The sequence below is a fragment of the Myotis yumanensis genome, unplaced genomic scaffold (assembly GCF_028538775.1).
Source record: "Myotis yumanensis isolate MYYU_CA2020_CCGP unplaced genomic scaffold, mMyoYum1.0.hap1 SCAF_2, whole genome shotgun sequence".
Taxonomy (NCBI): Eukaryota; Metazoa; Chordata; class Mammalia; order Chiroptera; family Vespertilionidae; genus Myotis; species Myotis yumanensis.
This window is the reverse complement of record NW_027223753.1, coordinates 7,790,834-7,811,031: the sequence shown is the minus strand read 5'-3', so window position 1 is coordinate 7,811,031 and position 20,198 is coordinate 7,790,834. Positions and strand designations below refer to the sequence as shown.

Below are 20,198 nucleotides of genomic sequence, written 5' to 3'. Positions count from 1 at the left end.
TTTACTTTCCGTTTTCCCCTCCTAAATCTAACTAAATAGATTTTTAAAATTAAGGGATAAATTAAGAAGGAAAGCAAACAGTAATAAAATGTTCTAAATATGCACGCCAAAGTATGCCAAACAGAATAGCCCTGGAGTGACGATTCCATTAAGCTATGAATATGTTTAAATACATCAGTTAGTTAGGCTTAGTAGCAGAGTAAACACTTTCCCTTCCCCCGCAAACTAGTCCTTGCAAATCACAACTTACCTGGAGAGGCTGGTGACATTAGTTAAAACAAAATGAACACTAAATAAAGGAACAAGGTGAATTATGTGAACACTTTGCAAATAATTATGCACTAAGCCTAATGTAAACAAAATCTCAATACCCAGTTAAAACAGTAAAAACAAAAAAACCTGGGAATTTCCTAGAGCCTGATCATCTAATTCAGGATCAAATTATTTAATGACCTAAAACATTAGCAAAATCATATTCAACAAATACAGAAGATATATTTAGTAAAAGGCCCACAAACTGTCCCCTGGATGAGTTAATCTCATGATACTGTGAAATACAAAGAATATGTAATGGAAAAATCGAAAAGGATTTCTTGTCTACACTTTTAAGTATCATTTTTACTTTTTTCCTAAATCAAGTTTATGTTGTGACTTTACAGTATGGTTTCCACAATTTATTTTACAATGTAGTGAGTGAGTAAAGGACAGATTCCTAAGTTCAGATGACTATAAAAATTTACTTAAGACCAAAGCAAGCAAAAACAAAAGAGTTTTATATTAGTAAGAAACTGCCATATTGTGCCTTGGCATATATTCAAACTAGGCTCTATGGAAGATTCACAAATTCACATTAAAAAAAATATATTTTTAAATCTCAACAACGTGTCAAAATGCCAGCTAGAAATATGATATATGCAACCAAACTATTTTCCTACCGGAAATTATCCCCTCCCTTTTGTTAGCGTGACTACGCTTTACCTTGGTTTGAAAACATCATAAAACAAAACTACTGGAGTTGAGTCAAAAGTGACAAAACACCACACTCTCAACTTCCATTCTGCTAATGGTCTGATTTCGGGAAGATCTGCGGTGCTGAGACCTTAGCCCACCCCGAAGAGTGTTGCAATCTTGCGCCGCGCAGCGTGGGGTGGGGTGGGGTGGGGTGGGGTGGGGAAGAGTGGCAGGGCCCATCCCGGAGCGGAGCGGAGAGCGAAGGCACGGCCCGCGGGAGGAGGGAGGTGCCGAGCGGCCTGGAGTGACAGGGCCCAGCCCCTCGCGGGGCAGTGACAGTGCCCGATCTGCCGCGCGGAGTGGCAGTGCGCGGCCGGCCAGCCTGCTCTGCCCTCCGAGGGACACGGGCTCCTCAGCCCGGCCGCAGCGCGACCGGCCCTTACTGCAGCCCCGGGTGGACACGCGGCCAGGGAATCTGCGGACCTGGAAATGTCACTGTGGAAACACATTTTATGACGCGTTCTCTGGCAAATAGCACAAAAAGCTAAGAATATACCGGGAGTGCACGGCTGGAAGGCACAGGCAGCAGCTCCCGCCCGTAAGTCCGGCTCTCCTGACGTCCGAGGGGGCAGTGACAACTAGCCCGTGGGCAGCGCTGGGGTCCGTGCACTTTTCCACGCCCGGATCCCAGCCCCAAGTTAGAAAAGAGCCCACGCAGCGTCCGGCGCCGTGATTCAGCAGCGGCCCGGGGGGGGGCCGGATCATGGGCAGGCGGTCAGTCCGGAAAAGGTCACCCAGAGCTCCGGGCGCCGCCCCGGCCTGGGTCCTGCCGGCCCGGAGCGGCGAGGGAGCGGCGGCGGCGGGCTCCTACCTTTCCTGCTTTTCGGGGAACTCCGCTTGCTCCGGGCGCTGGCTCGCTCTTCCTCAATCGCAGCTGCTATCTCGGGGTTGTCTTCCCCATTGTACCAGACCAGGAGCTCCTCGCCCGGCGCGATTGGCTGCGGGGAGAGAAGAGACAGGCGCCGAGCCAATCAGAGCGGCGGTTGTTGGTGGGGCGGGGGCAGGGAGGGGCCGCGAGCCAGAGGCCAGCCGGGCAGGAAGGGCTCCGAAACCTTCTGCGGCGGCGGGCGGCGGCTGCGGGAAGGAACCCTCTGCTGGAGGGAGGACCTCACTTCCCGCCCGCTTCCTCTCCATGGTCCATAAGGCCATCTATGGACCTAGAGAGACTGCTTTAAACTCAAAACTGCCATATGCTGCGAATCTTACTGTTCAACGCCTTACAGAAGGGAAAAAAAGAAAAGCCCGGAACCATTTTGCTCATGAAATCTAGCTGATGAGCAATTTCAAGCACAATTAGAAAGAATCAGGAGGTTTGGAAAGAGAAGTGCTGAAATATAATTACCAGTGCACGGTTCAGATTCCAAGAGCAAGTTAAGCCTGATAAGGAAGAACTACATGCCACTGCACATTTTTAAGTCGCCGCTAATTACATCACGGAAAAGCTAAAAGGACAGGCTATATCTGTGCACTGCCACCACCTATTATTTTGTTTCATTCTCTGCAAAACTCATTGTTTATATAGTTCAAATCCTCTACTCAGGTCCATAGAAAATTCACTGTCTCACCCTCTGTACCACACATCGAGTTTACATGACAAATTTACAAGGAAATACCTAAAAATACGTCACATGTATTATGCTCCTAAAACATTAATTCTTAACTTTCATGTCAGTAGTGAGGACATATACCACCAACAAACTGATTACACCTAGAACAAGACCCTGAAGAACAAATATACTGAGGGTAAAGATTACTCTCCTAAATAGGATTTAGGGAAATGTCTGACTGGTTTCTCTCACAATGACTCATCTGTTCAAATACTTCCGAGAGGGTCAACACAAGTAACATTCTACCTAAAACCCTATGAATAAAATAAGAATCAATGAGTCCATACTGATGTAAATGAATGAATGAACAAATAAATAAGTAAGAAGGAAAACTTCATTAAAGCAGATCCCAACTAATCACTAAAAAAGAAATAAAGGAGGCAGGTAGAAGAGGGAAAAAGAGGGATAAATAGTGATGAAAGCAGACGGCTTTGGACGGTGAACAAACAATACAATATATAGATGATGTATTATAGTTATATACTTTAACCTATATAATTTTATTAACCAATATAACCCCAAGAAATTCAATTAAAAATAAATGGAATTAGAAAATCACCACTTGGTAATCATCACAGTAATAATTGATTCAGGCAAGAATTATCGATGGAACTTATAGGCAGAAATTTGAAGAATAACAGAATATTTTCAAAGTTTCAAAATATCTCCCCCTAAAACATTTACTAGTTCCAAAGTTAAAAACTATCTTTATAATGATATTAGACATATGTGCCTCCTGATACTATGCACAGAAAAGAACACAGCATCACTTCTGGAGATTTCTGCCCAACATGAATAAATGTAACTTAATCACGATGAAACACAAGAGAAGCCCAAACTGTGGGACATTCTACAAAATAACTGACCAGCTCTCTCAAAACTGAAAGGCCATTAAAAGCAAACTAAAGAGACTAATAAAAAGACATTATAACTGAATGCAACTGGGTTTTCTTTTCCTATAAAAACATGATTGGAACAACTGACAAAATATGAATAAGGTATATAGATTAGCCAATAAACTATACACCTTATCAGCGTCCTGCTTTAGATCACTGCACTATAGGTTATGGAAGATGCCCTTGTTTGTAAACAAGATGTCAGTTTAGAAACAACATAGTTCCTAAGTTCAACATACCTTCTAGATAATGCCCTTTAAATATTATTTTGTTTCATTCTCTGCAAAATTCAGTTTATATAGTTCAAATATTAAAACATTCTAAAGTCTTTAAAATAAGCCACCGTTTCCTTTGCTTCCCCACGGATGGTTAAAACCTGCCATTTTCGTATCTTTAAGCCAATGTACTATCATTTACCTTCTTGAGTCTGTTAAACCTAAACAAACAAAACACACATAAAAAAATACTAATCTAATATGTATAAGATTTTAATGAGCTAAAATACATAAGATTTTATATATAAGGTTTTTTATGAATTAAATAGCCATCAAATACTTTTTAGCACTCTGATGAGATAATATGTTTCTGTTAAAGGAATAGGCTTTTTTGTTTAAATTAACCATTTATAGTTCCAAATGTACAGTTTGTTTCTCGACTTTTTGTTGTTAAGTCGCATTTATGAAATGGTGGTATCATAAATATTTGAAATGATTAGAGTTTGTGGAAACATGTAAAGACTTAAATAAAACCAAAGTAAAGAAGAACATGGAAAGGAGTGAGAAAAAAAAATGCATTTCCAATTTATTCCTAATCCAAACAACACAACCAGGACACTGTGTGAAGACACCCTCTCGCCCTGTTCCAGGTTCCTCCCAGACTCCCAGTGTAAGCTTCCGTGGCCAATCCACTCCAGGCTTCTGAGGGTACCACCTGTATGCCCTGTGCTAGCAACTGGATGGTGTTAAATATCAGCACAAACTGTTCACTTCAAAACACACAATATAAAAATATGCCCCCCTCAAAAAAAAAAAAAATACCATACCAGAATCTGTTCTTACCTCAATCTAATATAAAATTTCTAAATGGCTAATGAGTTGATGAATTAAGAGCAACATGACTTGTTTGAATAACCTTCAAAATTTGTAGCAACTGAGGTGATTATATTATTGAACTATATACTTCCCAACTTCATATTAATCCAGATACACAAATAACAGACCTTTATGAAGAGGAAAATACCATCTCTCTTTTTAAATCAATGACTGTGTGCCTCTGTACTATTTTTTGTCTTTACTGCTTAGCACATTTAAGATTTTATAAGTCAAACTTCATAATAAACGAAAAATTTTGTTCTTAAACACAGGAAGTATAAAAGCTGCATATAAAAAATATAAAGTCAAAAGTCCAAACAACCTCTTTTTTTATGTACTGTATGTTGATGTTACATTTGTTTAACAAAAAAATGTAACCAGAATAACAGAAAGACTTTAAACTCCTCCAACTTTTCCTCTGGATTCTGACAGACTTATCATAATCAAGCATACTCTCTTCTCTAAATACTAGTAAATATAACCTTGAAATTTTAACAGACCAAATAAGAAGAGGCAAGGGTTCCAAAAAACATTCTTGACACTAAGTCAAAATAATAGACTCCAGAATTACAGGAACACAAAGCACTTCCATGCTTTCCCTATAATCCAGTCCCCAACCTGACCTTTTAAAAGTCACAGGTCAGAAGCCTCAACTCTGGAATGGGTGAACTGAATTGAAGACTAAAAACTCATACTTCTTTCTCCTTTCTGACAACTCCGCAGACTCTGCCCACCTCACCAGATTCATTTAACATTCTGTCCCTTGTTCCCACCACAATGGCCTTAAAAACAACAACAACAACAAAAACTCCAGCGTATTCCTACTTGAAGATCTCTGCTTCTCTTGGGGCCTCCCTTCCTGGACTGCTCTTCCTGCAGACATCTTTGTGTGGCTGGCTGACCACACATGCCAGTGGGGGGAATTCATTCTGACTTATCTTCCCTGGCCCACCAGAGATAAAGCAGTCCTCTCCCTAGTCTCTATCACATTTTATTGTCTTCTAAGCCCTCATCAAGATCTGAAATTATTTTGTTTACTTACTCACTTGCCTATTATCTTGCTTCCTCCCCATAAATTGGAAGTTCCATGAGACCAGAGATCTTATCTGTTTGGTTCACTACTATAGAAGAATACCTGGTACCTACTAGACAATAAATATTTGTCAAACTAATGAAGAAAAGAATGGATAGCAGGTTAACAGTTAACTTTCAAAGCTTTAAAATACTTTTTAATTATGTTACCAACTAAATCAACATTGGGACTTTCCAGTTATCAGGGTGACAATTGAGAAGGTGAGCCCAGAAGAGCATCACATGTAATTTTTTTACAATATCTAACTCACAGAAAGCCTAATCTGTAGTTAGATAATCACTTATAAATGGTTCTTATATACAATAAGAATTCTGAAAGGTCTTGTGCATACCTGAGCAAACATCTAAGGTCAGGATTGGGGGAGGTCTGCAAAGATCAGAACTATGTTACTTCAGAAGAAGATGGATAGAAATAATAGTAGCAGTGCAGCTAGTTAGAGTACTAGGGTGAGACTAGGTACACATCACAGAACCTTACTCATACCATCCTGCTTAATCTTTGCAACAACTATATATTAATTTTACTATTAACTCCATTTTTACAGATGAAATAACTAAGACACAGATGGTTTAATTAACTTCTCAGGGTCACACATCTGGAAGCCAAAACCCACTCACAAGGCAGTCTGCTACAGTCCTCACCCCTAACCATATTTACCACCTCACAAAAAATAGCAGCTACCATTTATTTAGCACTTCTTAGGCAACAGAGCTCTACCAGTACATAGAAATCACCATGATCACTCTATGAAGTCAATACAATTATTATCTATATCTTACAAATAAGGGAACTTTTCTTGGGTCACACAGCAACCTGGGATCTAATCCGGAAGTCTAGCTTCAGAGTTCTCTCTCCCAAATACTCTCTCTCCTGCTTCTCAGTGTTTCTCAGATTTGGTATCAGAGACAGCAGTCTGATGACAGAACTTCAAAGTGTCCTAACATCTCCCTGGGCTTGCTCTCCCTTGAAACCTCCTTTCTCCTTCCTTGACTGTCTCAGATTCATCCCTTTGCTGGCATTTCATCTCCCCCAGGATTCTGCCTCACTGATTCAACCAGATACACCTTTCCATTTTAAATAAATCTGAGAAATACAATGAATTCTTGAATCAAATTTAAAATTCCAGTGTAATGAAACTGTATAGTAATACGTACTAGAGAATCATGCTATTACAACAGCAGAAAGAAAATGAGAGGGCTATAGAAGTATTAAATTAGAAAGTATAACAAAAATACCACTCCTACAGAAACTGGAAGCAAGAATGTGGCTATGTATGAGGCAGAGGACAATCCAATTGTCTAAAAATGACAGGGAAATTAAGCAGCTATGCTCACTAAACTTCCAGAAGCTCTAGTGCCACCAGACAGGCAAAACCCAGCCTGCCACAATACTGACCATGATCCTAAATGCTTGCTCAACTAGAGTTTTTGATGTCATGGAGGTCATTTTTTCATAGACTGTCCCCTTAATCCATGACATTTTTAATAGAAGTCACTGAATAAAGAGAAATTTGCCTTACAACAATTTCAGCAAACATATCTATTCCAAAAAGCAACAATCACCTATCTTTAGAGCTTCAAGACTCCGCCTTCGAGAACTTGTCCATGCAGGACCAGTGCAGATTTGCATTCAGAGAGAAGAGACAAGAGACAGACAGGGGCCTGCTTCTTGCAGAAATGCAGCCACACTCAATGCTTCCTAATACTAACTTCCCTGATGTGTTCAGTGACCTGTGACCTCACCTCAAACCCTAAAAAATTACTTTCTTCTTCTTTTCATCTCAGCAATGAATGTCTCCAAATAAAAATTTCACAAAGGAAGAAACATGTTCTACTTAATCCCAATTTTGAATAAAATTTAGGAAAAACCTAATCCAAGGCTACATTACACTGAAGACCAAGATTGTTTTCAGTTAGCAGAGAACTACCAGAGCTATTGGTGGTTTCCTACATTGTATAAATCAGCCTGTCAGACAGTTCCTAATGCATCTGTATCTTAGGAGGAGGGAAGTAGCTGCCACACGCTTAGCTCCTCAGTATCTATAAAGATGCAGCAAGTAATTACTTGACACAATCTTCATGCTTCAGTGCTCTTATGCACATGAAGCGGTGGCAACCAGATATTTAAAAACGCAGACCTTCAATGTGTTGATGAACCACTTTCAAATATAATCCTTTCAAAGTCTGCAAAGTTGTTACTGTCAGTCACAGCTAAGGACGGTATTTGCTAAAATGCATGCAGAGTAACAGAGACTAATTCTAACACTCTTACCTTTAAAGTCTTATAGTAAATAGCCCTGTTGATTTCCAGTGGAAATAAATTTTGCTCTTCTCCTGAACAAGCCCAATTCACATATCGCAGCCAGTTCCCCTTCTCTGGATCGGTGGCGTCAATGCACATCCATCCCAAATTTGGATAGTATACCTTGGGAGAAGAAAGAAAATACCTTTGTTAAAATGACAGTGTTGGGGTCCAACCCCAGCAGGTCCAGGGATTCCCAAGGTGTGGACGGAGTCAGCGAAGAAGAAATGACACGGAGACAGCGTTCAGTTGATCAGCAGCCTAGCCAGGTTCTCTAGTCAGGTTCTCCAGCCAGGTTCTGTCTTTATTCTCCTGTTACATCTGTATTTATACCAGTTGATTTTAATCCTATCCATTCTATTCCAAAGGTTAGGGCATTTGTTATCTCCATTCCAAGGTCACTACTCTATTGTTCTGTTAAACTACAAGGAAGTAACTGAAGGAGATTATCCTAAGTAAAGATTATGTAGCTTAAGTGTGATTGTTCGTAGTTAAAGTGATTACCCACCTGGCACTTAGTTAAGGGGTTTTACTGATTTATTCCCTTCCTTAGTCCTGTTAATCCCTAACTCCAGGGAAAAATCCCCACCTGGGGAAACAACCTTTCTCGGAGAGGTGGCCTTGGTTAAAACACATAGCGCTAAGTAGGGGAGCAAACATATTAAGAACAGTATGCCATATATGCCAGGTCCCTTGAAACATATGCTGTGCAGATGTTTCTTCCCTACAGCGACTGTGTCAAGCAGCAAGGATGGACCGGCTTCCAGCATGACAGTATCTTTAAAAGGTTCCTATTTTCAACTTTTAAGACAATTATTTTTCATTATATGCAAACTAGTGGCCCGGTGCATGGATTTGTGCACACCGAAAGGAAAATAATTAGAATAGTCATTGCAAATGCTGGCATTCTGTCGACAATGCAGGCTTCTTTCAGCTTCAGAGGCATGTTGTGCCAAGAGTTGGTCTTCAGACCTATTCTGTCCATGATACTGCTTTCTTTCAGCTTCAGAATGTCAACAAAAACAACCAAATTCATGATCCACAATGACAGATCGAAACACACGCATGCAATTGGCACCAGCGAGAGCTTTATATGTATTGTGCATGTGCGGGTCAACGTTATTTTTAAATTGCCAGTGTGGGTCATATGTACTGGCTGGTCAGTCAGTTGGGCGGTCGGACAGTCGGTCACTTAACCTTTTATATATAGACATGCTATATAAAATCATTTCAAAGAAACAAAATAAATAAGCAACAGATGAAAGAAAAAATAAAAGATGAAAATTGTTATCCAAAATTGGGTAATCCATCTGGCCAATGTGGCTCAGTGGTTGAGGGTCAACCTATGCACCAGGAGGTCACTGGTTCAATTCCTGGTCAGGGCACATGCCCAAGTTGTGGGTTTGGGCCTCATCAAGGGGTGTGCAGGTGGCAGCTTAATGATGTTGATGCTCTCTCATCGATGTTTCTCTCTCTCTCCCTCTAAATATAAATGTACTAGTATATGTGTATCTCTCTCTCTCTCTCTCTCTCTCTCTATATATATATATATATATATAGATATATATATAAATATATATATAAATAAATATATATAAATATATATATATATGTATAAATATATATATATATTTATATATATACACACACACATACATATACATATCAATAAAAACATATTTTTTTAAAAACTGTGTAATCCGCATTATTTTTCTATCTGAGCTTGAGTAATTTTTTTTCTCCTAAACTTGAAGAGCTATGGTAAATATGCAGAATGATCTCCAAATGCTTTGCAAATATGAACACAAAGACAAGTGACAGCTCTATTCCCTGAAGACAGAGCTGGAAGAATAAGCTGACAGCACCCTAACCCCTGGCTTCCTGGGTTGCTGTGCACATCGCCCAGTCCTGCCGGCGCCACAGTTCAGCAGGTCTCTTCACTGTAGGGCTGACAGGAAGTTAGTGAGTAAACAAGTTGCATTAACTTCCAAGTAGGTGATAGGTAATGATGCTTTTGCAAACTCAGCTCACCTTTAAACACTTCCCTATCCAGGGCACCTGTCAGGCCTGAGGTACTATGGAACATAACGGAAAATATCAGTATCCGTCAAAAAAAAAAAAAAAGACCAAAAACCCAACCATATTTCAAGAGTCAAATCAAATCTACACTTGCAAGCAGCTTTCCCTGATCACCCGATCTCAGCCAATTCCTTCTTCCAGGTGCCTCCAGCACTTAACATTCCTTCCTTTTAAAGAAAATCTATTTAGCAACTATCTTTAACTTTGCATATACATATATACATATTTTATTTCCCCAAAACTAGACTATAAAATATTTGATTAGACACTGAAATAAAATTACAGCATCAACTGTTAACAGACCTGTCAGAAGCAAAGCAGACGAAATAAGTCGTCTACTTCCCCTTTAGGAAGGAAGAACCTCGATGCTTCCATTACACACACAGCCGAGACTCCTGTCACTTCTTTTCTTTCCCACCCACACTAACTCTTTACTGCAGCCATCCTTCTGAAACAAAAAGCTCCCCCTCCTCTCTCGCTCGTTGGGCAAGCCTGTGTCTAGAGCCTTACTGCCAGGGTATGCCCCTCTTACTGGACACTAACCATACAGGGATAATGCTACACACTTTCCATATTATCTCATTTAACCCTAGGCCGCAGATTCATGTTTGTTTTTTTAACACATCAACGCTGAGGATCAAAAGTTAAATAATTTTCCCAAAGTCACTCAATTAATTAGTAGTAAATATGGGTTGAACCCCAGATCTGCTTGACCTCTACTTACCCATCCCTCCTCTGACCATCCTAGCTAAAACTGCAAAGCCATCTCTCCCTATCTGCAGCCCATCCCCTCAATTCACTTTTCTTCAAAGCAGTTATGCTCCTTTAAAGTATGAGATCATCTACGTACTTAGTTTACTTAGTGACTGTCTCCCTACAGTAAAGTATTAACTCCAGGAGGAGAAGGCATTTTAGCCTTTTCACTCCCCGCAGTACCTACAATACCTTGACCAGCACTTGATAAAGAGTAGGCTCTCAATAAATGACTATGGGATGAATGAAAGAATGCCATTATACACAAATGTATTACTGCCATCATTTAATAAGCACCTACTATGTGACAGGGACCATGCTGGAAGGGGCTTTGCAGTTAGTTTATTTAATCACCATAAGTGCCAAGGAGAATATCTTCACTATCCCATAAGTACCCCCAGTGAGTTTATTCAAAAAATGGCTGTTTACTAAAACAACTATTTGCACCATTCTAGAGAGGTTACCCATGTCATATCAGACTCCTTTTCAAAACTCATTGTCACACTCACCCTCAGGACACACATACACACTCCTCTCCCTTTAAAATAAAGAGAAAGAGTAGCCCCCAAGTGATATATTATGAAGAGAGAGCATCATGGTGCAAAAATTAAACCTTACACACCAAAATAATATAAGTTGCTTTACTTTAAAATGTTTAAGAGATATTTTTGTCACATTTGTCAGCATGATAAGATAAGGAAAATGGAGTAGTTGGTCTTTAACACTGTCAGTCTATATTAGTTATTTTTTACTTACTTGGGATTAAAGCAGCGGTTCTCAACCTGTGGATCGCGACCCCTTTGGTGGTCGAACGACCCTTTCACAGGGGTCGCCTAAGACCATCCTGCATATCTGATATTTACAACGACCCTTTCACAGGGGTCACCTAAGACCATCCTGCATATCAGATATTTACATAACGATTCATAACAGTAGCAAAATTACAGTTATGAAGTAGCAACGAAAATAATTTTATGGTTGGGTCACAACATGAGGAACTGTATTTAAAGGGCCAGAAGGTTGAGAACCACTGGATTAAAGTCTTTTGATATATCACAATGGATAGAGAAATCCCACTCACTCTCAACCCATATACTGACATGGCTACAGACATGAAGTAGACACAGATGAGACCGGAAAACCGCACCGAGTTACAGCCGGCAGCTGGAGGGAGGTATCAAGAGTCTACCCATCCACCTGGGCTAACAACACAGGCTGTGTCCAACTTCCTGGCTCCCAGGTCAATACTGACCTTTGCAAACAACAAGGTATGCCACTTGAATAAATTCTTTATGTATGGTTCCTTTTGGTTCAAAAAGGACTAAGGTATCTGCCAAGTCATACTTAAACTAAAATGCTCATGTTGACATAACTTCCTTTTTTAAAAATGTGCAAACAAGTAACTCACAAAGAAATACACATGGCCAAAACCTTGTGAAGATAAAAATTAAACTTACCTAATAATAATAAAAAAATAACTTCAAATTAAAATTTTTTCACCTATCAAACGGGTAACAATTGTTTCTTAAGGGAAAAAACCAAGATTAGAAAGTAAACATTTGCTGCAAATATAAATAGAACAACATTGATGGTTTTTTTCTCTCTCAAATAAATAAATAAGCACTGCCCTAACCGGTCTGGCTCAGTGGATAGAGCGTTGGCCTGCAGTCTCAAGGGTCCCAGGTTCGATTCCAATCAAGGGCATGTACCTTGGTTGCGGGCACATCCCCAGTGGGGGGTGGTGTGCGGGAGGCAGCTGATTGGTGTTTCTCTCTCATCGATGTTTCTAACTCTCTATCCCTCTCCCTTCGTCTCTGTAAAAGATCAATAAAATATATTTTTAAATAAATAAATAAATACATACATACATAAAAATAAGCACTGATTTTTTTTTTAATCTTCTGTAAATTGACTTATAAGTCACTTTTCTATTGAAAATGTTTTTAAAGGGCATTTACCCACAACTACTTAAAATATGGGTAAGTTTATATTGTTTTCTTACTTTTGCACCTGTATGCAATAAGGTGCTTTCATTTTGCACTCTAAGAGTTGTTTATTTACTTTGTTTGGCATTACCCAATTACAGTTTTGAAAGAAAAAAAAAAAGCAAATATTCCCCAAATAATGCTGATCAAAGAATAAATTAGTGTCACTTTTTTAGATGGAATTTAGCAGTACTTGAGAACACACACACTGAAATGTACATGCACTTTGACCAGCATATACATTTAAAGGAATTAGACTCATGAAACATTGGGTCAATCATACCAGGATGTATGTACACAGATGTGCATAGCAGTGTGGTTTACTGTAGACTTGTCTCAAATTCACTCCTGGATGGAAATCTCTATGGATTCGGACAGTATAATACATGCACATAGCAGAATACTAAGTAAATGTTAAAAAGTACTACTGCATAAATGATTAATTATGTGGAAACTTTCTGTAACATATTTCTGTATTCTTTAAGAATTTTTTCCAATAAGCACACATTGTTTCTGTAATTAGAAGAAAACAAAGATAATCAGAAGTTGTGGAAATATATTATTGGTATAAAAGATAGTCACAATACATTGATGATTAAATAAAGCCATTTACAGAAAGTATGGCTTATATAATACCATTTTTGTTTTAGACATATGACTATATGAAGAAAAAAATAATCTGAAAATATGTAAGTATAAATGTTAATAAATTATGGTTTTCTCTGAGAAGTAGAGTTGCCATATTTTTTTTCTGCTGCTTATCTAAATTTTCTAACTTTTCTCCACTGATTTAGTATAACTCTTAAGCAAACAAAGGAAGTGGGTGGGGAGAGTACGTTAGTCTTTTGAATGAAAACCTAAGTTTTAATGAAGGCTGCCAAGGTCTGCTCAATGCTAAGCTAAAATATTCCTCTTCCTACTCCTCCCCACACCATCACACATACACATTTTAAAAAAATAATGTAGCTTTCTCATTTGTCTTGAGACTCAACCTTATAAGTAAGAACTGCAATAAAAAATGTGTTTATATACAATCCTATCTCGGTCAAACTTTGTTTTCCAAACAATTACTTTCAGTAGCTGGCACACAGAACCTAATCACTAAAATGTGACAGAATTTTTAAATGTAAACTACGCATTACTAGACTGCACAAGGGCCGTAACACCTTCTAGGATAGTGGAAAGAAAGTAGAGAACCAACTACCATACCTTCTCAAAGACAATGCAAAGGCAGGTGAAACTCCCACCCTAGCTCAAACTCAACAAATGATATGTGTAGCAAGTCTATTTCCACATTTTTATGACAAATTCAAAATTTAGTACACACTCCAATTTGTAACATTTTATGTTACAAATAAAAAAATCTTATTCAATTAATGCAAAGTACCATCAACTGCCTAGGGCAGTGATGGCGAACCTTTTGAGCTCGGCGTGTCAGCATTTTGAAAAACCCTAACTTCACTCTGGTGCCGTGTCACATATAGAAATTTTTTGATATTTGCAACCATAGTAAAACAAAGATTTATATTTTTTATATTTATTTTATATATTTAAATGCCATTTAACAAAGAAAAATCAACCAAAAAAATGAGTTCGCGTGTCACCTCTGACATGCGTGTCATAGGTTCGCCATCACTGGCCTAGGAGGTCCTTACCTACTCTCAATTTGCAATAACCACCTCAGGAGTTAACACAGGGCAATTATGACACCTCTTCATACCTATAGTCTCCTGCTGAGATAAACCTTTTATTCACTAAAACCAGCCCCCACCCCCCTCCCCTCCCAAGTTAGAGTCTACAGATTGCCCACCCACTATGGCTCTAACACATTAGAGATGGAGATGGGCCTTCTCCTGGCGTCTCAGCTCCATTCCAGTGGCTCTCGTTTGTCATATTGTCTAAGGCTCCTTTTCATCTTTATTTCTCTGGGGATCTAGCTTGTTGAATCCAACACTATGATCTACACACCACTTCCCCCTTTCCCTATCTGTTCCTGGAAGACAGACAATAGCTAATTATATTTCCATTTGTTTAAACTGTCAAAAGGACTCAAGGGGAGACAGGATGTCTACTTCTCCACTAGCCCAACTTGCATAGCATTTCCCACCAATGCGTTTGCATGAGTAAATAACTCAGAGAGCTTTCAAAAGTCATTTCCAGGATCCACCCTCCACTCCAGTTTGTTTCAAAATACTGCCCACACCTTCTGACATTAGAAGAGAAAGAAATTCTAAGCAAAAATGAATATTGATAATTTTTTAAAAAGTACTCAACTACAAAAAAAATGTTTTTATACTCTATATGATAATTCAAGTGTTCATCTTTGATATTCAGGTTCCACTAATATTTATTGAACCAGCAACATCTATATCAAGTAATTTCATATACACCATCTAATTTGTAGCCAAACAATTCCATGAGGAGCTTGTTATCCTCATTTAAAAGTAGCAATAAAGAAAAAAAATTTATTTAAAAAATTACATAGAAGTCTCATTATAGATATAATTTCTCTTTCAATTTTAGTTGAAATGCAATTATACTTCTTCCCTCCATTCTCCTGACTCAAAATTTGTGACCTGAATGAATAATGCAAACAGAAGCAGTGAAGTATCAGTTTTCATTTATAACAATGTGGGAAAACATTGTTTAAAAGATTAATATTGGGTTTTAAAAAGCTAAGAAGAAATATGCACTCATGATATTTATATAAATTAGCATAATCCTTCTAGAGGTCTGTTAAAGAAAATTTATCAAAGATTGCCCTAGCTGGTTTTGCTCAGTGGATAGAGCGTCGGCCTGCAGACTGAAGGGTCCCAGGTTCAATTCCCAGTCGGGGCACATGCCCAGGTTGCAGGCTCAATCCTCAGTAGGGGGAGTGCAGGAGGCAGCCGATCAATGATTTTCTCTCATCATTGATGTTTCTATCTCTCTCTCCCTCTCCCTTCCTCTCTGAAATCAATAAAAACAAAATAAAAAATTATCAAAGATTAAAATGTACAAAGTAGCTTTTGACTTAACAATTATACTTGTAGGAATTTATCTTAAGAAGATAACCAGACAAATCAGCAAATATGTATACAGAGTGAGTTCCATATTTAAAGAATTGTTAATATCATGAAAAAATTAAAACTATTTAAATGTCCAACTGGTTAAACAGTGGAAGATATAGAATTCTAAGCAGCATAAGAAATAATGATGTAGCTCAGTCAGTGTGGCTCAGCGGTTGAGCATGGACCCAGGAACCAAAGGTCATCTGATTTGATTCGAGCCCCAGTTGTGGGCTCGATCCCTAGTAGGGGGAGAGCAGGAGGCAGCTATTGATGATGTTTCTCTCTCATCATTGTTTCTACCTCTCTCCCTTCCTCTCTCTCTCTCTCTAAAAAAAAAAAATCAATAAAAACATTTTTAAAAGGAAAGAAACAATGATAGTATTTGACAGATATATCCATAACATATTGAAAGGAAATGGCACATTACAAAACTACATGTACTGTCTGATGTCAATTGCATGAAGCATCTGTTTCTATACCCGTGTATGGGAGAGACAGAAAAAAACATGAGGCAGAGAAATAGTTAAAAGAATGTCTACCAACATGTTCACAGATGACTTTTACTTTCCTGTTTATAGTTTTCTATGTTGTTTATGTGATTTTGCACTGAGTGTGTACAACCTTCATAAGTTAAAACAAAACATTAGAGTGAACACCAAGAATGGACCATAATGTAAAACCTGGACTTGAAGTGATAATGATGTGTCAATGCAGGTTCATCGATTGTAACAAATGTACCACTCGGGTACAGGATGTTGACAGTGGGGGAGGCTGTGTACAGGGGCAGGGCACAGCCGCAGGGCGGGGAGTTTATAAAGAAACTCTGTACTTTCTGCTCAATTTTGCTGTGAACCTAAAAGTGCTCTAAAAGTCTATTTTTTTAAAAAAGACATTAAAGCAATACAAAAGTTGTGTTCATCAGAAGCAATTTGAGCCCCATGGAAGTGAATTGAAAGGTTTTCATCAGAAGCTGTTTTAGAATCCTGCAGACTGCTCAGTGGGTGTGGGGTGGTCAGGGGAAGCATTCATTACATGTAGGCCAGCATTTCACCTGGCTAGCAGTTCCCCTCCAGAAACTGATCAAAAAATGTTCTCCTCTTTGGAGAACCTGTTTTGTGCATTCACCCTGAGGATACTCTACTGTTTTTCTCCTGTTATGTCTGATTTAATAGAATGTTTCCAGTGAAAGCTTAGAGGACTTAAGACTGTGATAGATAACCAGGGGCTCAAGAAAAGCAATTTAACACTGTCTTTGATTAGCTTTAAAATGGAGTTCTAGTGGGGGCAAAAGACCAGGCTGCTAAAAGATAAGCTGTTCGTAAGGGGCTTTAATTGAAGAACAAATGCCAAGATGAGACTTTAATGATAAGCAGTTTCTGTTACATTAATAAGAGGCGCTCTGATGCAAGTCAGTGGATAACACCAAGGTTGGAATAAATTAATGGAGAAATTCTAAATTTTACCTGGGTTCTTATTTTCTTCTTTATATGAAACTAGTGGCCCAATGCACGAATTCATGCACATTGAAAGGAAATTAATTAAAAGAAATATTTTAATATCGCTATTCATCCTTTCTCTATAAGAAGTGTCAACCAAATTCACAATCAACAATGACAGATGGAAACACACACATGCGACTGGCGCCAGCAAGACCTTTATATGTATCGTGCATGCGTGAGTCAACTTAGCCTTTTATAGATAAAGAATAAACTTGCTTAATTAGACCTGCTTTCTGATTTAGCTAAACTTTTTCCAGCCCAGTGAAGCACCTCAACTTCTCTTTCAGGTAATTGTCAGCAACACAGCAGTAAATATCAACATGAAGCAGATTATTATTGTAGATCAGGATAGAGAAAAAAGGGTAAAATACTTAACTGCAGCAGTGTTTGACTATATTCTGTGCAATGAGAAAACCTGAAGTCATTTTCAAGGTCCACCATTTCTTACTTCTTTTCAGTCGGGTCAAATTTCTAAGCTTTCTAAATCTCTGTTTTCCAGATAATGAAAAAAAAAAAAATAGGATTCCACCAAGTGTCCAATCTACCTACTCCAGGACTTCTGTGAGGATCAAATGAGATGAGGCACGGGAAAACGCTTCACAGACATTTGCTTAAAGTGTAAAATGTTTCCACCTGTGTATAAAGCAAGTCAGGTTCCTGGGCTGAAGAAACTGCAAGGAGGCTAGTTGTCGCTAGGAGAGGAAGCCGGGCATTGCTACGTGATGTCATCACCCAGACCGTCGGACACTTAGCATATTAGCCTTTTATATCTATACTAGAGGCCTGGTGCATGAAATTCATGCACAGGCATGGTCACTAGGCCTGGCCGGTGATTGAAGTGCGAGTGTCTGGCATGGAAGGGCAGGTCCCAGCTGACCTCTGAGCCCTGGGCAGCACCTGGGCCCCCAGGATCCCACGCACCTCCTCCGCCAGAGTCATGGTGCCTGAGCCCCCACGTGGAGATGTGGTGAGTGCAGTAAGACGCCGAGGGCCAGGGCGCAGTGTGGGCCTCTGGCCACCCAGCGGCACCACACGGAAGCCGTGAGGCCAGCGCGCTCTCTCCCGGCCAGCCTCGCAGACCGGCTCCTGTGTGAACCCATGGGGAGCCCAACTGGCCCCTGTGGTACCAGCAGAGAGACCGAGCAGGTGCGGGGCAGGCTCCTTGAGAGCGCCTGGCACCTGAGCATGGGGGCTTCCCCAGTGCGGGAGCCCTGGCCTCCTGGGGGATGGTAGCAGGGGGAGTGAGAGCAAGCTCAGCAGACACCCCACATTCTCACCGCACCTCTGTCCCCATCACCCCCGCCCCCAGGTAGCCAGTGAGAGGTCGCAACACGTCGCCAACACCCACCATGTATCGCGCCACCCCCTGGTGGTCAGCACATGTCATAGTGAGCAGCTGAACTCCCAGTTGAGGGGTCAATTTGCATATTAGCCTTTTATAAAAGGCTAATATGCAAATTGTCCCCTTGAGAGTTTGACCAGGAGTTTGATCGCTCGTTATAATGTGCGATGACCACCAGGAGGCAGCATGGAACGAAGGAAGGCCCCGGCCAGCAGCCAGAAGGCTTCAATTGGCCCTGATCACCGGCCAGGTTTAGGGACCCTACTCGTGCATGAATTTTATGCACTGGGCCTCTAGTATGTAGATAAGTTCATTATAATTTATGCTCCCTGTACTTTGCCAAATGTTACTTCTTCATATATATGTCATATATATCTACTTTTAATAGAGCAAAAGGCTTAAGGGTTTCTGTATGGAATATAAACCCTGTGGTTGGAACTATGTGAATGATATCCAAATTTTTAAATTTAATTCATTGGGGTGATATTAATAAAATTATATAGGTTTCAGGTGTACAATTCTATAATACATCATCTGTACATTGTATTGTGTGTTCACCACTCTAAGTCAAGTCTCCTTCCATCAACATTTATCTTACTATAACTTCCTTTCCCTCTGGTAATCACCATACTGTTGTCTGTGTCTAGAGGTTTGTTTTGTTTGTTTGTTTAATCCCTTCACCTTTTCCACCCAGCCCTGAAAACCCTACTCCAGATTGTTGTTGTTTTTTAACTGGAGGAAGGAAAAGCCAGCCCTGACAAAAACTAAATCTTTATACCTGACCCACAAGAACTGGCAATGTCATAAGGGTTCACAAACTGTGGTAGTACGTAAGCAGAAGTATCTTTAAGTTAACGAAAGAATATTAATAGTAGAAATTGAATCCCTATTATGCCATGGCTCCAAATCACAATTTTCACCAAGGTACTATGAATTCATACTATGCAGAAATTTCAATATAAATGAAGCTTAATGGAGAAAAGGCACCATTAATAATTTATACAATATGCCCAACAATATCAAACTGCTATGTTGGGTAAAATAGGTACCATAAACTTGGGTTTAATATCAGTGGCATTTGTACAAGCTTAGCTCTATACCCAGAAGTAAAGCACACATTTCCTGGGTCCCTGACATTATCCTCACTCAGGTGAACACTAACCCAGAAGATCATATTTGTTAGCTTCCCTTGGGAAACTTGTAAAATTAAAAATGCGGTTTGGAGCCTAATTTTGTAGTCAAGATACCTGTGACCACTTAGGGTAATAGCATATTTTGACTGGGCAGTTTTTCTACAAATATAGCACTCTCTTACCTCAAAAGTGGTGAAATGGCAAATGTAATTATCCTCAGGGTAAGTCCTCATTCCTAAAGCCCCTCGGGTTAACTGCCATTAGATTTATTATAAGGGATTCACAACAAAGAACTCAAAATTATTGGGAGAAGTCATCGGAATTTCAAGTTAAGAAACACTGCTTATAACATTGAGAA

The 20,198-nt window shown here is 39.5% G+C and overlaps 1 protein-coding gene across 3 annotated transcripts in view; it reads right to left on the bottom strand.

Moving 5' to 3' along the window:
• PRDM2 (PR/SET domain 2) overlaps positions 1–20,198 on the bottom strand; it is a 110,537-nt gene that overhangs the window by 56,447 nt on the left and 33,892 nt on the right. For all 3 annotated transcript variants that reach the window (XR_011470194.1, XM_070404120.1, XM_070404121.1), the window contains exons 5-6: positions 7,970–8,122; positions 1,823–1,949 (exon numbers count right to left, since the gene is read on the bottom strand). Coding sequence is in view for 2 of the 3 variants with exons in the window: in XM_070404120.1 (XP_070260221.1) it covers positions 1,823–1,949; positions 7,970–8,122 (280 nt within the window). In the remaining variant the exon portion in view is untranslated. The remainder of the gene's footprint in view (positions 1–1,822; positions 1,950–7,969; positions 8,123–20,198) is intronic.